Source organism: Trachemys scripta, chromosome 24, assembly GCF_013100865.1.
Source record: "Trachemys scripta elegans isolate TJP31775 chromosome 24, CAS_Tse_1.0, whole genome shotgun sequence".
NCBI lineage: Eukaryota > Metazoa > Chordata > Testudines > Emydidae > Trachemys > Trachemys scripta.
In genome coordinates, this window is record NC_048321.1 from 7,523,932 (window position 1) to 7,543,688 (window position 19,757).

The window sequence follows — 19,757 nt, forward strand, 5'->3', positions numbered from 1 at the left end:
CTGGGCACGTTACCCATACATTGTCTCACCAGTGGGTGTCACCTACACCCTAGAAGTCCCATTGCTAGTGGCGAGAAAGGAGTTCACTCCTTGGTCTTATTGAGTATATTCTGCAATAGCTATTCCAGTCAATTTCCCTGGGTAGGCAAGCCCGTACATGTTTTCAGTGTAACCACAATAAAGGATGTCACTGTTTCTCTCCCACACCCGCCCCCAGTCAGCGTGGTTTGCACAGACTTCAACCTGCCTCATCAAATGCCTGGGGGAAAATATGAGCCTTGTAGCACGCAAAGGAGGTTAACAGGGCCACAATCTGATGGACTGAGGCAAGGAGAGAGTTGCCTTCGCAGAAATAACTCTGCCACTAGCCCCTTTCCAGTTTAAACCAAGGAGACTTCACCTCAGGCGCCTCCACCGATCACAACAGCCATTGGACCACACAAGGAGAGAGGCAGCCTGTCATGTAGCGAAGCCCTAAATCATTCGGGGCTCCGTTCTCCAATCCCACTTCATTAAAAGTGTTGGGTGAACCCCAGAAAGGTTCCTAGTTTGGGTTTGGTTCAGATCAACACCCTGTTCTCTGGCTGATCCAAAACCTCGTGTCAGCAAACTCGGGCTGGAAATTTCATGATGTCAGGCTCACTCATGAGATTTCGGGAATCAGAAGGGACCACGGATATCATGAAAACAGACTTTCTTGCCCATACGCTGGTGCTTCAGTGTCCCATCATGGCCCAGCCCACACTGGGGCTCAGCAGTGAGCAATAATAAGATATGGATTAATCACACATTTCAGGACCTTTCAATCGTATTCATTCGAAAAGCAATGACTTCAACGGGCTGTAGATCAGACTCTATCTGCAGGCCCCAATATTCCCAGCTGCTCCATGCAGAGAAATCTCCGAGGCCATGTGGAGACCCCATGGTTGTACATGAACACAGGGGTTTGCCAGCACAGCGCGGCTTCCAGGATCAGGGCCTGTTCGTTGCTGAGTGGGTGAGAAAGGGAAAAGAGCTGGCTGGGGAGGACAAAGATTTTTGTCATGTCTCCTGCTGGCTCTCAGATTCATGCTGAGTTTGATCAATATCACATTAATGCAAGGGCAGCTTTTCAATTACAAACCCATTGCTAGGGGAGTTTACAAGTGGGGTGTCTAAATTCAATAACATTTGACACAGAAGTTCTCTCAGGGGTGAATATTACCAGGGGTGATGGTTTAGAAACAATATCCGAAGAGGGATGATGGTGGGAGTCAGCGCGTGGTCTGAGACCAGGCGTGGAAGCCAGGATTCTGGAGATCTAATCTTGGCTCTACCATTGACTTGCTCTGTGATCTAGGCCAAGTCACTTCACTTCCCCCGTCTCCCCCCGACAGTGCGTAAGACGGAGAAGGTAACATTTCCCAGTCTGGCAGTAGAGGTAGTTAGGATTAAATTTGGTCATGCTTGCAAAGTACTGCAGAAAGGCAACATACTAAGTATTATTATTATTACCAGGTCAACAATCTATGGACTAAGATGGGTTTACACAAATTAGAATGGCTCCCTATGAGGCATTCCACTCTATTGGGTTAAAATCCACATTTTAAAAAACGCCTCCATCCAGATTTGCTCAGCAGACCAGAAGAGCTCAGTAGGGGGCCTTTAAGTGAAAAATTGGTGCTTCACAACCTTCCATAAATGGTCTTTTGGGTATGGGGCTTTTTCTAAAACTCCCATTAAAAGGACACAGTCTCACCTCAGTCATCACTTACCTTTACATTCTAGCCAGGAAAGCGACCTCATGGGGCTCCCCCATTTATTCCTTCTCCATCTTTTCTCATAGCAGCTCAGTTCACAAGCCAAAAGATATTTTTTTAGTTGGCCAGGCAGCTCTTCGAATTGAACCTGTGGGGTCTGAATTGGTAGCCGGGCGTCTTTCTGCCTCTCACCTCATCAGCAGTAATCAAGATCCTTCAGTCAGAACTTAGCCAAGGAGGTGCCAGGCAGAATGGACTCCAGCTCGCTTGGCAGGAGCTGTGGTGGCTGTCACAGAGCCAGTAGGGTGAAGCGCGCTTTCAGGCAGGTCCTGGTGGCAGAAGTGACTCAGAAACTCACAGGGAACAGTTGGGGAGTACGGAGGGGCTAGTTTTACAACGTTACTTGTCAGAGAAGACCCACATTTTTATGAGTTTGGGTGCGCATTTAAGGTGATGCCCACAGCCCCGGAGACCCAGATCCTCTGTATATCGGCAGAACAAGGTGAGACTCCCACCGTGAGCTGATCAGTGTGTCTCAGTCCTGACCAGGAGGCCAAGGAGAGCTGTGTCCATAGCCCATTGGTGCCTTGGCCACTCTAAGATGGCCAGTGTGGAGCCTTGTCCACATGCAGGACTGGATTTAGTGGCTGGTGATCGCCTGGGGTGCCAGGCTTTGGGGGGCTCTGCGTGCTGTTTTCGTTGTTAGCAACAAAAGGGAAAATAAAATGTTGGAAGAAGCATGTTTCCGGTATTGATGATAGTACATTTCAGTTCTTCGTAACATGAAAAAGTTTCTATAAGCTTAGAGGAAATGATTTTTTTTTTTTAATTTGCTTATATATGGCACGAATAAATACCCATTTACAGATCCTGGTGTGCAAATTTATCCTCTTATATGCCAGGGCTAAATCATGCATGCAAAGTCATGAAATGGACTACAAATGCAATAAAAAATAAGTTTAACAAATGGGGGGGGGAACCATTTGGCCTTGCCCGCATGTGCCGCCCACCCCAAGCACCTGCACTCACTCTCTCACGCTCGTCCCATGGCCACATACACATACCAGCCGCACTCGCTTGTTCCCAAGCCCCTTCCCTCTCTCATTGTGATCCTAGACTCTGGTGGAGGTCATATGTAGGATTTTAAGTCCACCGTGAGGCTAATTGGACCAGACAGCTGTAAACATTTGGTGGTCTCTGCTCCAGGGTACTAGTGGGACCTTGACCCTGCTATCTCTGCATCCCACTTAGCCCAGGCCCTGACAGGGCGGCTAAGCCAGGCAGTAGTATTCCTTAAAAGCAGACGAGTTTGATGTTCCTTGAAGGATAGCATCCCCCCTGCTGGGTCTCCATGGAAACGGCCATTCAGTCTAATTCCTGCCTCCTCTTTTCCCTTGCTCCACTGAGCGTTCACCTTCAATAATTCACATCAGCAGTCCCCAAGCCCAGCACGGGGGTTGGGAAAAGAGCCCGACACAGCCTAGCCGGCGCATAAGTTGCGTCTCGACAAGGAAAACAACTCTATTTTCCGCTTTGGACTTTAAAAGCCTTTTTTTAAAAGCTCCAGTCCAAGAGGGCTGTCAGTTTCCATTCCTCTTCCCACAAGCTTACCTGCCGATGGGCTTAATTTAACCCTTTGGAGACTGGGGCCATGCAGACATGTCCCTCTTAAGCAGTCCGTCATCAAGGAATTGCTAGCCTTTTCAGGGGGAATGTTTTCTTGTGCCGCTTGCTCAGGGGGTGCTGAGCACTGGAAACTGCCATTGATTTCCTTGAGACGTGGGGAGGCTCGGCGCAGGATCAGATCAACGTTGTCTTCTTCATTTTTGGAGGAGTGGTAGCTAAGAAAAGGCAGCCCTGGTTCCATCACACGCCCCCGTCCCTTCTACAGCACCCAGGCGTTTCGTGGAGGTTGGTGGCCTCGGAGACTGGCGAGGCTACCTCGATATGAAGGTGTGTACAGCTCGGCATCCAGCACTAGGAAAGTGTCATGCCCTGTCAAGGCTCCAGGCAGGGTGCTCTGTCCTGTCAGCCTCCAGTGAGCTCCCCAATGCTGTGGGCAAAGCAGACGGCCCACCTCCGTCCCCTTGATCTTCACGTTTAGGACAGCACCAGGGCATCTGAAGACAAGCTTAATCACAAGCCAAGGGAAGGTGACAAAGGCCAAGAGTAGGGAGCAAGTGGCCTTCTATACAATCCCATGTAGGCCGTGCTATGCCCAGCTGCTCCATGCCAACAAGTCTCTGAGGTCACGCGCAGCCCCATGGCTCTGTATGAACACCGGGATTTGCCAGCATAGAGCAGCTCGCAGGACGCTTGCAGGAGCGGATGGGTATTATTTAAGAACTCTTTGTCCAACCCTCGAACTCAGGCCCCAAACCTTGGAAGCATCCATTTCACTCATGATTTAAAAACGATTTCCCCTCACCCTTTGGCGCTGTCCAGTTCCAACAGGGAATCATGAGTGGCACAAATCACATAGGCAAGAGCTTCTTTGGACAATTACTGGCTCTGAACCAAGCGGTTTGGATCGTTCATATCATCAGCCAAATGTCTGGGCGTTAATTTAAACCTTGGTTCACCCATCATTGCCCAAGACAAAAGGGCCGAATTCCCCCATGACCGAAATCAAGGTGAAATCCATGCAGGGACTTTGGCCAAGCTCTGCAACTCGCTCAACGAGTCAGCGATCACCTGATATAGAGCGGACAAGCCGCATGACAGAACCATGGCAGGACCACCGAAGTCTTGGAGTCCTTTGAACAGAAGAAATTCTGGGCCTTTGACAGTTGTCTATTGCTTGGGACCCTTCACGGCTGTTTCAAGCACCTCTTGGGGAGTGAACTGGCCTCAAGTGAGAAGGCCGAGGCCCATGTGGGGTCGTCTTGCCTAAAACTACAGCTTGTATGGAGAATAAAATCTTGCCTAATAGCAGAGAGCAGCTGGTTCATGATACATGCTGGTGGGGTGGGGTGATGCGGACATGGCCATGCCAGTGATTGGCATTGGACGTGACCAGATCTGATTCCAAGGGCACACTTCAAATGAATTGGTTTTCTTCCTTTCACCCCCTGCACTGATGAGAGGCTGACGAGAAGAGGAAAGGGATTGCAATATTCTGTAGCTGAAGGGAGCGGGGGGACTGACTGGCTTTTCCCTCTAGTTGCCCAGTTTGAATCTAGCTTTAGTTGAAAGGCGTTACTGTCTGATTGCTGGCCGGAGGCTTGGCTGAAACTAGTTGATGGACAGGGGTCAGTGTCAGAGAAACCATCACGACACTTGGCACTGATTGGCCCCTAGGTGGCTGGCTCAGCAAAAGGCCCACAGGCTGAGCTGGCGCCGAGACTGAACTAGATACATGTTTTGAATGTGCCCAACCCCATAGCGTCATGATGGCACCTCTTTCCTACCTCCCATTGCTGTCCTTCCCGGGCAGGGCTGCAGCATGTTGGCACAGGAAGCTTGCCATGCAAACTTTAGTCATTCTGTAGCTGAAAAGTGGATTTCAGTCTTCAGTGTTCACCCTCTGAGGCCTTTAGCACTGAGGTCACATAGACGGACACCTTTCACAGGCACTAAATTTATAATACATACAGTGCCAAAAAAACGGAGCTCACTTCTGAGCAGAGGGCAGCAACTAACAGACATATAGCATGGGCAGGTGGGAAATTTGGGCTAAGGGCTCCAAGACAAACCCCTACGCTGACGAAAAGAGGGAGGCTTGGAAGCTAATGCAGAGCAGACAGGATGGCGGTGTCTTAAGGTCTCGCGCAAAGGACCCATATAAAGTGAATTGCATGGCACTCTTTCTGATCTATTTTGGAAGGGCAGAATGGCCCCTGCTGGGACTTGAATGGTTCTGGAGTCTAGTATTTCAGCTCAGAGGTTTGGAGCCAGGGCTGCCCAGAGGATTCAGGGGGCCTGGGGTCTTCAGCGGTGGGGGGCCCCCACCGCCAAATTGCTGCCGAAGACCCGGCGCTTCGGCAGCGGGTCCTGGGGCGGAAGGACCCCCAGCCGCAGGTCTTCAGGGCACTTAGGTGGCGGGTCCCGGAGCGGAAGGACCCCTGCTGCCGAAGACCCGGAGCAGAAGAAGCTCCGAGGGCCCAGGCCTCTCAAGAGTTTTCCAGGGCCCCCGGAGCGAGTGAAGGATCCCTGCAGGGCCCGGGGCAAATTGCCCCACTTGCCCCCCCACCCCCCGGGCAGCCCTGTTTGGAGCACTCAGCCTTCCCTCTCTGTTTCTGGCATTGCTGCTGTTTTGAGGATGCTGCAAACCCCAAATGTCAGTTTCCCCTTGTTCTTTACACTCCCCAGTGACATAAAACAGCCGCTGCCTAGTAACTAATGCCAAGCCCCGGCTAAACTTCTGAGCTTGGCTTCTCTGGAGGTAATAAAGAAGCAGGAGCTTTGATCCTCTAGCTCTGGCTAGACACATGCTTCACTCTGCAAGTCGGGGCACACGCTGAGGCCCAGCCATTGACAGGGTGTCTAAATCACAACCGCTCAGCTGAATCCAGTTCTCCCACATTGCGCAAAGCACGCCACCGTGCAAGGAACCAGTTGTGCGGCGGCGGCCCGGGTGCGTCAGCGCAGAGCGCAGCCCATGGTGCTGGCCTGGATCCTTTCCCAGCTGCATGCCCTCTGCCACGTGATACCACGCGCCTGCCGAGGTTTAATCCCCAAGCGCAAATAATGGAAGGAGATTGCAGAGGAGACCAACAGCTGATCCTAATGGAGCCCTCACCTTCACCTCTTTATGTTTCGGAGGCAGCTGGCCAAACAAAGTAGGGGCAATGTCTCCTCTGGGCAGCTCGCGTCCTCTCCCCCAAAGCAGCGTAGCTAATACCCTCCTTCCCAGGAGAGACAGCTGAGCACTGAGGCTGCAGTGAGGCTCCCTTCCCATCCCAGGCCGGCTGCTACCCCTGCAGATGGGGTGCAGAGACAACACTCAAGTGTTACAGGGGAGCCTGTGGGAGTTATGGCCTTGTCCCTGTTTTGTGGGAGTGGCTTGTTTTCCCTTCTCTCATTATCACCTTTAAATGATTAGCTCCTTTTTGGGGCGAGGCCTCTCTCTCTGTTGTTTCTAGAGCGCCGAGCTCAATGGGGTCCTGGTCCATGACTGGGGCGCCTAGGTGCTACCATAATACCCCTAATAGCACTGAAACATACAGCACCTTGCACAAGGGCTGCCTGCTCGATGACTGGGGTGACCAGCCACAACTGCCGTGCAAAGGCTGAATGGTGCCTGTTTATCCAGAAGGTTCGTGCACAGAGCGGGCTGAAATTTCATTCAAAATGCTTTTTCGCCCCGCAGTTTTGTTGCGCGAACGGATGCGTCCATCATCCACGAGGGCTTGTGTGTTTTTGGAAAACTGACAGTAGGAAAAAAAAAACGGGTTGGGGTTTAATGAAAACTTTCCAACTTGTTATTAGCTAGAATAACTGCCTGCTTTACATGGACAGATTACTGTCTTCTTAGGTGGCTTCTCCATTCCTGGAAGTTTGCAACCATGGCAGCCCAGTCTGCAGGATCCCCTGCTAACCTCTTGGTGGATGAATAGGCCTTTAGATCCACCCAGGATACCACATCGGCCGTCCAGCATCGTTTTCTGCCTCATGTTCTTCTGCCATCAGCTTTTCCTTCCAGTGCCCAATAACATGCATTTCCCACTCACCCTCTTAAAACGTGCCCCACCATGCAAATTGAATCTTTCTTTTTCATAAAAATCTCTGACTTGTGTTTACTGAGTTCCAATCCATTTTTTGCAGGACAGTTTATTCCAAAAAGATATAAAGGGGACATTTGATCAAGGCTTAGTTTAGAGTTTCAAACCCTAGTCCTGTATGGTCAACATCCATCAGAAGGCAGCTAACTGATCAGCACATGCCATTGCTTAAATAAGAATGGTAGGATTAAAGCCAGCTTTAAAGGTTTCATCTTTAATTCTCTTAAAAAACAACAACAAAAACCAAGCAGCACATTGTCATGCAGTGTAACACTTGAGAAAGCCACATTGCACCATGTTCTTCAAGCACAGTGAAGGTAGCTTTGAGCCTTCCCACCGCCCCCCTTAAAATCAAACAGCTTTAAGGGCAACATACAGCCTGCAGTGTGTTCTGCCTCGTGTGGACAGGTGTTTGGGGTGAGCAAGCACAGATGCCTTTCAAAACACAAGGCGGCTTTTTGCTTTGACAGTAGGAGCCTCCTGGAGCCCAAAATCCAAGTAATCAGGACCATTGGTTAGCAAGTCATTGAGCAACTTTCATTTACTCAGGCTGAACTGGTTTAGGATTTCAGTGTAACAGCAAATGCTGTCCTTACCCGCTCCACTGCAACTACAGCATCTGTTGCTGGGATCCCATTCTACCACGTGGCCGCGGCTGGGTTAGTACTGAAGTGGGAGACATGGAAAATTCAAGATGCCAGAGAACACATCTGCAATTCAGTTACATACTTACATTTTAAGTCCCTTGGGGCAGGGACTGTCTTTTTGTCCTGTGTTTGTACAGCGCCCAGCACCAGGCGCTCCTGGGCTATGGTAACACAAATAATAAAAAATGCAGCTCTCACCTCCAAGTCCGTCCTGAGGCCGTGTTGTAGCTTGGGAATGGGAGATGCTGCCTCTGTAGTCGGTTTCTTGGGTGACAAGACAACCACAATCTGACCCCTTGTCATCACTAAAGATCCCATGCCAATTATTGCAAGAGTTGTGGCATCCAACCCAAATACCCATCCTCGCCTGCTTCAATCCCGTCATTTCTAGGATTGTTTTTCCACTTCCTGCCCTGGAACACATGTAGTGGTGTTGCTGCCTGCCAACAGTGACTACATGTTCCACTCCAGAACTAGGTGCACTCTAGTAGCAGGTGAGGAGGGCCTTCAGGAGTTTGCCTGATGTCACGGGATCCATCAGACGAAAAGGCACCATAATATAAGGTGTTAAGGCAAAGGCTTTGTTCCACTATACATGTGAATTGTGTGAGCCTGGTTTAGAAACATGCAGGGAGGGTGTGTTATGCCAGGGAACGTGATCCAACGATGCACAGCCACTCCTGTCTTATACAAGAGCAGCCCATTCTCCTGGGAGATGGTCTTAATAATATACGTAGGCATACTACACCGTTAGCAGTTTGCACTTTGTCTCTCCCCTCAGCCTTTCAGAGATGTGCCAGGCCCTGTATCCTCTAGTTCGATATGTATTGGTGAAAGAGAGGCTACGAGCTGTGGGACTGGTCTCAGCTTACTTTGCAGTCGGCAGTACCTACTAGCTAGGTTCACCGTGTTGTACACAAGTAGTCTCCTTGTTTTACAGATGGAGAAACTGAGTCACAAAGAGAGTGGACTTGTCCCACAGCCATGGGTGAGAGAACTGAAATTAGAACCCAGGAGTTCTGGGCTCTCAGTCCCACGCCCAAAATATGCATGACAATTTATCTACCTCCCAGGGGAGGGTGCGAGTCTTAGTTAACGGAGTTCACATTGACCTGAAAGGCTCTAGAGAAGCACAAAGCATTGGTGCCGCTGGACCGACCAGGTATTAACGGAGGGGCGGGCAGGGGAAGTGCATTTCCACCGTCGAGCATTTATCAACAAAGATCACATTCGTCTGGAAACTGCTCTGGTTTAAACCTTTTAATAACATTAATTTTTTTCCTCCTGGAAGTTTATCAGACTTTTACACAGGCGTGAAATGTTTTACTTTAAAAAAAAAAAAGAAAAGAAAAAAAGGCAGAAATAAAAAAAGAAATTAAATTCACACATTTTGGGAAGTGCCTCAAGTCGAGCATCAAGAAGAATACACGGGCCCTTTCCTAGCCAGCAGTTCTGACTCCCGATTCCCAGTCCAAGCGGCTGGATTGGATTCCTTGCTGGAGGAGGGCAAGTGAGGCAAAGATTTGGAGTGGCTGCCCGGATGCTGGTTAAGCACGTAGCTCCCTGCTTCCATGGCCCCGGGCACACTCTGGCATCTCGGGGGGTCTCCCGTACCCGGAGGTTGCGTGGGGTGGCAGTAGGCGGGCGAGCTCTTGTCAGGAGTGACGGAGGTGGAACGGAAGAAGGGCGCGGGGGCTGTCAGGTTGTTGTGGAGGAAGAGAATGACCCCGCAAGCGTTTGGTCCGAGCAGGGCCTGGCTGAAAGCAGCATTCAAATGCCCTAGGTTCGCCAGCCCCAGTGGCGGGTTGCAGATGGGTGAGGTGTGCATCCAGGTCAAGTTCATGGCAGACCAGTCGGCCAGAAAGCAGGCCTGCTCCCTCCACACCGCGTCAGCTTTGCCGTCGGCTGCGGCCGGGTCCGTGAGGTGCAGCTTCTCCACAGCGGGGCTTTGGACAGAGTCTTTGCTGGGCACTGCGGGCTTTCCTGCGGAGCTGTCCACTGCTGAAGGCTTGGGGTGGGACTGCTGGAGGAGAGGGGAGAAAGGGGGCACCTTAGGCTGAGACGGCGTTGACTTTCAAGAGCCTTGGCTGCTACAGCCAATATGGCCGACCTGCTGGAGCTCCCCGCAAGGCCGACAGATGTGGCAAGAGCGGGCAAGGAGGAACCCACAGCTCCCATGGGGAGACCAGACAGACCTCTCGGCAACACATGGCCCTCACGGACACCACGCAAGCCCCTATAGGACCCACTTCACCCATGTCCCCAGTGCAGCATGTGCCACAGAAGTTCCTCCCCCCAGCCAGCATCCCACCTGCCACAGACCCAGCTCCATCCCCATTCTGCTGGACCGAAGCTTTTACATGCTGCAGTTCTACTAGTAATTCCCACCTCTCTCCCAAGGGACAGCTACCTCCAAGTCTGCCAAACAGCACATCGCTCGGACAAGAACAGACCTAGAGGAGCCTCATCCGTGGGCCTTTAATCCGTATACAGATGGAAGGGGTTGAATAGACCGGTTACCCAGCAAGGAAGCCCCCTTACCTTCGCCAGTTTGCGTGCATGCTCTGCTGGATTGGAATCAGGACAGGAACTGTTCAAGGCGACATGAGGGAACCAAACTTTCAGCATCATTTCTACCTGCAGCAGGGTGCCCAGGTATCGCTCCCTGCAAGATGAGAAAAGAAACAGGGGGTTCCTCTCAAGCCAGGGGAGATCGTTGTGCAGTTTTACCCTGCTGAGCCCAGACAGATCGGTCACAGCCTAGCGCCTTGCACAGGTATCACACAATTAACGTGAGAAAGAAGAGACAGTCAGGCTCCCGCAGCAAGGAGACTGCCCTGTTATTCCGTACGGCTGCCTCTCTTTCAGAGACACCTCCAAAACAGGCCGAGTTCCCCCAACAAAAAGATGGGCCTCAACTTTTAAGATCTGGGCTTTGAATTTCAAGTTACAGAATAGCAGAAATTCAGTACTTTGATGCCTCCCCTCCCCTTTGTCCAAAAGGAACGTCTCCCTCCCTCCCCAGGGCTTCCCTCTGCCATAGGATTAGAGATTTCAGTGAAGAAAAGGGACGAGGGTAGCAAGTGATTTGTGGTTTCAACGTGTGCCAGGACTTGGCTTGGTTCGAAAAGCCCAGAGGCATTTCCTAGGCTGTATGCAACGGTGCAGTCCAGCACTACCAGTCATGGGTGATTGCTGCCAGTGGGGGAATCAACCGCCGGGAGTAGCACAGTGATAGTGCCAGGAAGAATCCAGCTATTTCTCTACTGACACCCAAGGCAGACCTCAGCCCCGGGGGTGTTTAACCTGGGGCGCCTGCGAGTCAAACGGCAAGTGACCCGGGGCACCGACGTTCTCAAGGAAACAGCACAGGAGTTCAGTGGGAAGTTTGCTGATGCTGGAAACGCTGGACAGAGTCTGTGCACGGTCTGGCTCTCCCTCCCACAGCCAGTCACACACCAACCACTGCGGAGCTCTTATAATGATTTTGCGGAGGAGACGCTTACCCCATTTCTGGCTTTTGCAGGACTCCAACTATCCTCTGAATCCTGTCCATGGCCACGCTCCGCTGGAAGCTGCTTAATCCTGGGGGGCGGAATAAAAAACAGAGCAAGGCTATTAGTTTACAAACAAACCGAACCAACTTTACTGCTGCGAGAGAAGGCAGTCGCTTGGGAAGCCATGGCCAGGCTGATTCAGCCTCCACACTGCTCAGACTCTGATTACCCAGGGGAGATTATGGAGAGATCACGCCAATTACATGCAGCGTGGACAGACGCGAGAACCTAGCCCTCAGATTAGCTGGAGGAAAAGGCCAGCACAATGCGGGGGGGTTGAGACGTTGTCATGTCTTTGCCCTCCCACTGCAGATACAGTGAATTGCAGCCTCTGCTTCTTGTAGCGGAGGCTGTTGTACTAGGAGAAGTCACCCCCGTAATGCAGCCAGCATGGAAAAGGTTTGTATGCTGGAGAAGCAGGTGCCCCTGGGGCTCTATTAGCACCATGTGATGACTTTCTGAAGGGCAGGTATCACGCCACACCAGCTGCCTTCTTGCACGTTATTCCGAGCCATAATCATTTCTTCACAGCCAAGAGTGGGCGTGACACAAGCAGGCAGCGCGACACGTGTCTGGCTGATGGAACTCGCACGCACAGAGACACGTGTAACCAGCCCGCTGAGAGAGAAAGGAGAGCAGGCTCCCAGCGCCGAGCGGGAGCTTCAATGAAAGCCTGCTCTTTCAGATTTCCAACAGCGTGTTCTTAGGGCAGGAAAGCAGCGATACAAAGCGCAAGCAGCTCCCTGGGAATTTCTCAGCTCACGCTGCGATCAATGCAGCTTACAATGGCCTTCTTTACTAGGCAATTTAGCACAGTCAACCCAGGGGCAGAAATTAAGATGAGGGCTCAGGAGAGTGCTAAAAACAGAAAGGAATTCAGAGAAGATCTTGTAAGGGGAATAAGCTAATGCCAACAGACTACACATTAGCCCACATCTGGCCCTTCAATTCTTTTCGGGGGCAGAGGAATAAGGGGAAAACAATGAGTGTTGGGTACGTAACACACTAGTCTCTTAAGTACTGAGCAATGGTAAAGCACCCGTATCTACTCTAGTATCCTAGAATATACAGGATCTCAGAGCTGCAACACCCATTAGATCCTCAAATCCCTTCCCATTCCAGGGCAGGGCAGCCGCCTGCTAGCAGATGTAATCAGATTAATATGTAAACACAACGGGTGATTGAGTCATAGGGCCAAGATGATGCAATGACCCCACGCTGGGAAAAAGAAGTCAGAGGGATTGGGCCAGATCCTCGGCACAGATCTGCTGACTTCAGCGGCACGACATTGATTTAGACCAGTGGAGAATCTGGCCCATTCTCTCAACGGCATTTCAGGCTGAAGGATCCTTACCACTTACGGAGCACTTTACGAGCGTTAATGAATCCATAATGAAGGGCCAGATTCTGATCTCAGTCGCATCAATGAGGAGTAAATTCAAAGAAGTCAAAGGAGTTACCGTAGCGTAACAGAGCTCAGAATCTGGTCCTGGGAGAAGGCAGCTTTAGCACTGGGGTAAAGCCCTGGATGCACCCTTATAGAGAGTGAGAAATTCTGCCGTCCAACACATGCACGTTACAGGAGCCAGAAATCCTCTTCCTCCCCGTGGTGGTGATTACAGGTCCTTAATCTAGCGCACGCATTTATATGCGCAGGAAGCATGGAAAACGAATGAGAGATGCCACCGCTTTCCTCGGGGATGTGATCTCAGAACCAGATTGCCAAGCGTGCAGCGCCACATCTGGGGCCAGGGTCAGCCAACGCGCTCAGCTCCCAATGTGGCACTTACGGCTGGGTTTCCAGCACCCAACTTGCCCAGCTCTTACAAAACCCCCGGCCTCTCACCGTGGCGCTGGGCTGGGAGCAGATCGAGCCCTTTGGGGTTTTCTGTTCTGTCTCTAAAGTGGCAACTGCAGCGTGGGCAGCTCTAATTGCCCATCCCATCCCCCTTATGGATCATACATGTCCCCGCCACTCCTTCGTTTGCTCCCAACCCAGCCCCGTCCTGAGGCCGTTTATGTCCCGGAGCAGACAAGTGCCAGGTAAAGCTGTCTGCCCTGATCCCTTTGGGGCCCCAGAAGGAACAAAGGGCTGATTGAAAGAGGGCAATATTAAGGGGGGGAGAGGGGGGAGGCAGGAAAACCCTGGACCAGCCACACAAAGAGCTCAGACAGGGGAAACCGTGCAGTGAGCGACTCCCCATGCCGGGCAGCAGCTGTTTCTCACTGGTCCCCAATTCTCCCACCCTCTGAATGCCACTCCAGCAAGAAGCCCGGAGATGGCCACTGGCCTCTGATTTAGGGATCAAAATGGGGAGAGAGGGGAAATAATTCCCTGCGGTTAAATAGCCGCGTGGCGGCGTCAGATGCTCTGGGGAGGGACAAGCGCGAGGAACAGCACTTACCTCGTTCGTAGCGGCCTTTCTTCAGCCCGTTCAGAAGCTCTGCGAGAGGCCTGATGAAGCCCTGGAGTTCCCGGCACTGCAGAGAAGGAGCACAGAAAGTGAGCCAGCCCGTCCGGGACAATCCCCCTTCTGGGCTCCCCCCAACCCCTCCGCGCACACCTCTCCCTGACGCATCCCTGGGGCTAGTTTTGCACCTGTGCAGCTGTGTGGGGCGGCGAGGTGTGAATACAACGAGGTGGGCTCTAAAGCACTCGCTTTAATCCCCAGTAATGCACTTATTACATCTGATTTCATGACCCTCCTCAGACTGTAAGCTTTTGGGAGCAGGGACAGTCTTTGTTCTGAGTCTGTACAGCGCCTAGCACCAGGGTCTGTACAGCGCCTAGCACCAGGATATGGTCCACGACTGGGGCTCTTACACGTTGCTGCAGTATGAATACTTCACACCACTGATCCTGAAGGGCTCATGGTGCTAATGCAAGTGACTGCAAGAATTCCAATTCCCATCCTTTCCCTTTCACGATGACGCTGACCAACCGTTTTCCTTCCCCATGCTAGTCCTTCCCCACTGCCCTCAATTTTTTCCAGTCCATAGGGTGCCCAGCTCACATCTGAGTCTGCACTGGCCACGGCACATGGGAAACTGAGGCACAACCCCCTGACACTAATAACACAGATGGCCAGATGGCCAGCGGCTCACACCACATATTCCACCCACCAGCTTCAGCATCTACAGGGCCTTGGTGCGATCAAAGGTGCAAAGAGAGCGAGGCTTTGCCAATGGCATTGGTGCATCAAGCCGGCAGGGGAGAAATCCCAGCCTGGATCAGGCCTCGTGTCTCATTTGATCGCACATTTCACCCCTTCCCAGGTAACTCCCTCCCTGCTGACACCCGCTTCCCCGGATATTCTCATGGAACTCACCTTCTGGGCAAACAACCGGTCGCCGTCGGTCAAGGGCAACGTCGGAGCTTCCCTCATCTCCATTTCCCCATTCCTTTGCCTTTTTATCCCGTGGGATGCGGGCTTTGCAGCATACTCGGGGTATTCCCTCTCCCCCGCGGGACGGATCAGACGCTTCCGTCCGCTCTCCATCCTCTTCTGGCTCAGAGTCCTCCCAGCCAGGCTGCCATCCCCGTCCATCAAACAAGCGCAGGCGGAGGGGTATCTGCCTTCCAACGCCCCGGGAAACCGGCCGCACTGACTCGACGGCCGTTGTCTAGCAGAGCTCTGCAAAGTGGGTTTTACTGTCCTGCGTTTGCAGTCCCGGCCCGGCAGGCTGGGGCTAGTCCATGCCGACTTGGGAGAAAAGAGAATCCTCTCCCCTCCAGAGCGGGCGTCTCTCCGGCGGCTCAAACCGCCTACCTCGCTCTCGCAGTCCGACAGGAAGACGCCGAAGTCGTAACACTTGTCCTCTTCGTCGCTGGCGGCGCTGTCGACCGAATACAGAGACTCGCAGGACGACATGCTGTTGGGGGACTCCATGGCTGCGGGAACCTGTCAGGGACCAAAAACGGGCAAACAAATGAAGACGATGCCAGTAACAGCAACAAAAGAGATCCTACCGTCTGCCTCCCTGGCATCCCCAGACCCTACAGCCCAGCGGCTCTTAGCACGGCTGCTGAGCAGAGTTTATAGAAGGAGGCTTTAGAAAAATTTCCTCGGGGTCAGCTAAAAATCAAGCTCTCCGCTGGTTTACTGGGGGGAGGCAGCTGAAAACAAAGGGGTAAAGACAAAGGGAGCCAAATGGACCCTGGGCAGTTGCAGTTCCTGGATAGAGCTTGCCAGCAGAAGCCGTTCCAGATGCGACCAATCTGTTCCCATCGGGGCAAGGCACCCACTAGATTTCATTGTCGGGGGCAGCCAGAAGGGTCCACAGAGCAGCCCTGCAGCGGGTGGGTGCCCAAGTCAGCTCCCAGACACTCGACGGGAGCGCGAGGCGGAGTGACATACACAGAGCCTGAACTAGTGAGGGGGGGAGGGTGCAAAGTTCACGACAGGCTTCCCTTGCCGCCCTCGGTGGCATTATAGGATATGGACAACAAAAATATCCTAGCAACCTCATTGCCACGGACACAGGCAGTTTCAAAATCAGTTGGGAAAAAGCTACATGTCCTGCCCGGTTTTACAGCACAGTCTGCTAAATATTAAGAAGGGGAAACACAATTCTTATGTGTATTAAGGCAGCAGTAGGAACCCGACTCAGAGACCAGGACCTTCCCCCTTGGGGAAGGGAGTGGGGTTGCTTCCACTTGGACACACTGAAACATATAAGGTGGTGTTTCATTTTCTGGCTCACATGGACAGGTGCTCCAAGGTTTGGGTTGCAAACACAGTAGGGAAAAGGTTTCAAACAAAACAAAAACTGGCATTAAACAAACACTCTCTCTCTCTCTGATCAGTCTTAGTTTCTTAAGATCTCTTTTCTGCAGAACCAAATCGACCCGTTAAACCACTTCTGTGGTGCATCGAGAACATGTTTACTCATCGAAAATGTTAGCAACCCTAGGGTACAAAAGTGACCACTAACAATGTAATACTAGAGTGATATTGTCTGTGTCCTTTTGATTTGGACTGGTATAAAATGAACAGCTCATAAGTCAATATACTAAACACAAGTGCCCACCAGACAGGAAACAAGTGAATTAAAATAAAATAAAATAAAAATCAGAGAATCTTGGAGCTGTTCAATGCAAGAGTTAAACCCGGCCCTTGAGGGTAAAATAAGCAGAGGACAAACTACACATCTAAATGAGAAAAGGTTTCTCCAATACACTAGAGATAAGAGCAGGGTGTGTCAGTCTGATTTGAAAGGGACTGTCTGGCTGACTCAATGTAGTCAGCACCTGCGGTCTCTGTAACAGAGCGCTGGCCCCAGCTACTGGGCAACATAGGATCATAAACTTAGGGACGGGAGGGCTCCAGCCTTCCCACGCTCCCCATCACTGCAGGCAGACAAAAATCTGTAACCCTTTCCTCCATGGAGAGGCAGACAAAGATGAGACGCTTCTATGCTTTATTCTCCTGCCCTGTTTTAGACAGATGCCTACTGCCACCTCCCAGCAGCTACCCTGCTGCCAGCCAAACAGCTGGAGAGAAATCAACAACCCCTAAGTGAGAAATGTGGCATTTCACCGGTAAATTGGCCAACAGAGAATGGCAGGCAGGGAGAAATCCTGGAGAGGCTGTTCTAAGGGCATGCTTCACGCAGCCAATGTCATAAAACAGTCACAAGTGGCTTCCACCCCCAAAGATCCCAAACCACACACAAGATACGCAGCATCGCTAAGATCCCTGCCATCCTGCACCCACTTCCTAGGAGCAGAAGGGATCAACACACTCACCACCCCCACCCGCCTTTCCCTACATGGCATGCTCTGTGTGTGCGCGCGCACGCACACACACGCGTGGGATTTTTGGTATACACACGTCTTGTTGTTTTTTAGGTCTAGCCCAACGCACCTACACAGGTATCCCTCCGGGACTCAATAAACGGATGAAGGGTTGTGTCCACCTTGCTGGGAATTCAATCTGCCTGGGTGTTTCCTGGTCTGGTGCTGGGCTCTCTCTGCAGCGGCACAGGTAAAGGAGGTGGTTTCCAAGTGCAGCAGGTGTTTTATCCAAGAAGGCTGGGGAACGACAGGGGCAAGTTAACCTACAAGTTGCCCTCAGCTGTTTTTACAGTTCAGAGTGACTTGGCGGTGACTCGATGGAGGGGTGGGGGTCCCGCTCTCTTGGCTACAAAACATTCCCTTCTCCCTATACCCCATGTGTCTTCCCGAAGTAATCAACCCCCTGGTGCCACGCGCCAGCCTTAGCCGCATCCCTGCTTCTTACAAGACCCATCACCCCCCTCCTAACTTCAGAGCCAGCAGCACCCTCCAGTCCCTTTGCTAAAGAAACCAACCCGCTATTCTTGGAACTCAGTAGGAGATCTCGAGTAGGAGCCCCCACGGCAGCTCCTTCGTCCCCAGCAAACCTCCTTCCACTAAACCCGTCCAGGGTCACCACCCTGAGAATCAGTCTCGTTCCTCCTTCCCTTCACCCAGAGCCTAGCAAGCACCTCGCCTGCAACGCACCCAGCCACCACCGCACGTTGCTGACCTAGATTAAACACGCATCCGCTCCTCGACACCAAGAGTCGTGCTGTCTGGATGTCTGCTGCAATCATGGACACGGCTGTCCCCATGCCACGGGACACAATGAGCCCTGCACGCTGGTCGAATTCTCACACACGCAGCCCTGGCCTCCCCTTCTGCAAGCAGGAACACACTCTCCCTGGTCCTTCCCTCTCCAACACACACACACACACATGCACGCCCTCCATGCCCCCCCCCCTCGCCATTCACGCACTCATCCCAGCACACGCACTACTCACGTGTTACACACTCAAGTCACTGCCATTCACACCCCGCCCCTCCCTGCCATTCATGCACACACAGTCCTTGCATCCCTCATGCAGAACCCCCTGAACACTAGGGTGACCAGATAGCAAATGTGAAAAATCGGGTCACGGGTGGGGGGAGGGGGGGGTAATAGGCTCCTATATAAGACAAAGCCCTAAATATCGGGACTGTCCCTATAAAATCAGGACATCTGGTCAAACTACTGCACACACACCCTCCATATCCCCCTTCCCTTCCACACTCAGGTCACCACCGTTCAGACACAGGGCAGGTTAAGCCCCATGCATACTCCCAGGCGTCAGGGTTGCTCCTGGGATTGGTGGGGAGCTGCAATGCTTGCCCCCGGGATCCGGATCAGTCCGATCCCGATCCTGGGGGCAAGCATTGCAGCTCCCCACCTCTGTGCCCGGGGACAATGCCGGGATCCAGACACTCCACAGAAAAGCATGTGGGGGGGGGAGGGATCTGGATCCCCACATTCTGGTCAGAAAAGAGAATCCTCCCGGGGGGCACACATGTTGGGGGGGGGAATCCCCTGATCCCCGCAAGGGCACAGGGTCCTTTCACCTGATCCCAGCCAGGAGCAGAGGGGAGGAGCCCGATCCCTGATGCCAGCAGGTCACAGACCAGGGGTGGGGGTGGAGCCCGATCCCTGATGCCAGCAGGTCACAGACTGGGGGTGGGGGTGGAGCCCGATCCCTGATGCCGGCGGGTCCCAGGCTGGGGGGAGGATCCCGATCCCTGATGCCGGCGGGTCCTGGGCTGGTTGGGGGGGGAGGAGCCCGATCCTGGCCGGGGACGGACTGGGGGTCCCGATCCCTGGTGTCCGCCCCCCGGCCAGCGGTTCTCACACCGCAGCGGCTCCCAGCTCCCTGCCCGAGCCCCGTACCCGTCCGCCCCCCCGGAGCCCAGCGAGCCTCCAGCTCCTCACCTGATCTCGTTCCCAGCTCCGCTCCCTCTGCTCTGTCCCCTGGGCGGCTCCGTCCCCGCTCCACACCCAGCCCGTCCCAGTCCCCAGCCCGGTGCCCGGTCCCCGCCCCCGGCTCAGTGCGGGCGCCACGCGGCCACGTGCGGCCCGGCACGTGCCTCCCGCTGGGCCCCGCCCGTCCCGCTCCCATTGGCTCCCCAAGCCCACCCCGTGTCGCCGGCCACCGCCCTAGAGCCACGCCCCCTGCCCCTAATTGGAGCTCGGCGGCTCCCCCGCAGCCCAATGGCGGAGCAGCGCTGAACCGATTGGCCGGGAGGGTGGGGCTCAAGGCCACGCCCCTACATGTGGCTGC

At 53.0% G+C, this 19,757-nt stretch overlaps 1 protein-coding gene across 3 annotated transcripts; it reads right to left on the reverse strand.

Moving 5' to 3' along the window:
- Positions 1-9,354: 9,354 nt before the first annotated feature.
- CIART (circadian associated repressor of transcription) lies at positions 9,355-19,540 on the reverse strand. Of its 3 annotated transcripts, none has more exons than XM_034756667.1 (7): positions 19,409-19,510; positions 17,534-17,700; positions 14,996-15,568; positions 14,072-14,147; positions 11,616-11,694; positions 10,651-10,774; positions 9,498-10,132 (listed from the first exon to the last, which is right to left on the reverse strand). In XM_034756667.1, exons 3-7 carry the CDS (start codon positions 15,554-15,556, stop codon positions 9,524-9,526), a joined length of 1,449 nt encoding a protein of 482 aa, XP_034612558.1. In that variant the 5' UTR covers positions 15,557-15,568; positions 17,534-17,700; positions 19,409-19,510; the 3' UTR covers positions 9,498-9,523. The 3 variants fall into 3 exon arrangements, with proteins under 3 accessions (XP_034612561.1, XP_034612558.1, XP_034612560.1); XM_034756669.1 differs by lacking the exon at positions 19,409-19,510 and adding an exon at positions 18,176-19,392; XM_034756670.1 differs by lacking the exon at positions 17,534-17,700 and having other exon boundaries at positions 9,355-10,132; positions 19,409-19,540.
- Between the last annotated feature and the right edge of the window lie 217 nt (positions 19,541-19,757).

Excerpts from the sequence above, each read along its gene's own strand:
- CIART (XM_034756670.1), bottom strand. The coding sequence starts at position 15,556 with ATGGAGTCCCCCAACAGCATGTCGTCCTGCGAGTCTCTGTATTCGGTC. Across the intron at positions 10,775-11,615 it reads CTGCAAAAGCCAGAAATGGG|GGAGCGATACCTGGGCACCC; the intron begins GTAAGCGTCTCC and ends CTCATCTTGCAG. Across the intron at positions 10,133-10,650 it reads ATGCACGCAAACTGGCGAAG|CAGTCCCACCCCAAGCCTTC; the intron begins GTAAGGGGGCTT and ends CCTCTCCTCCAG.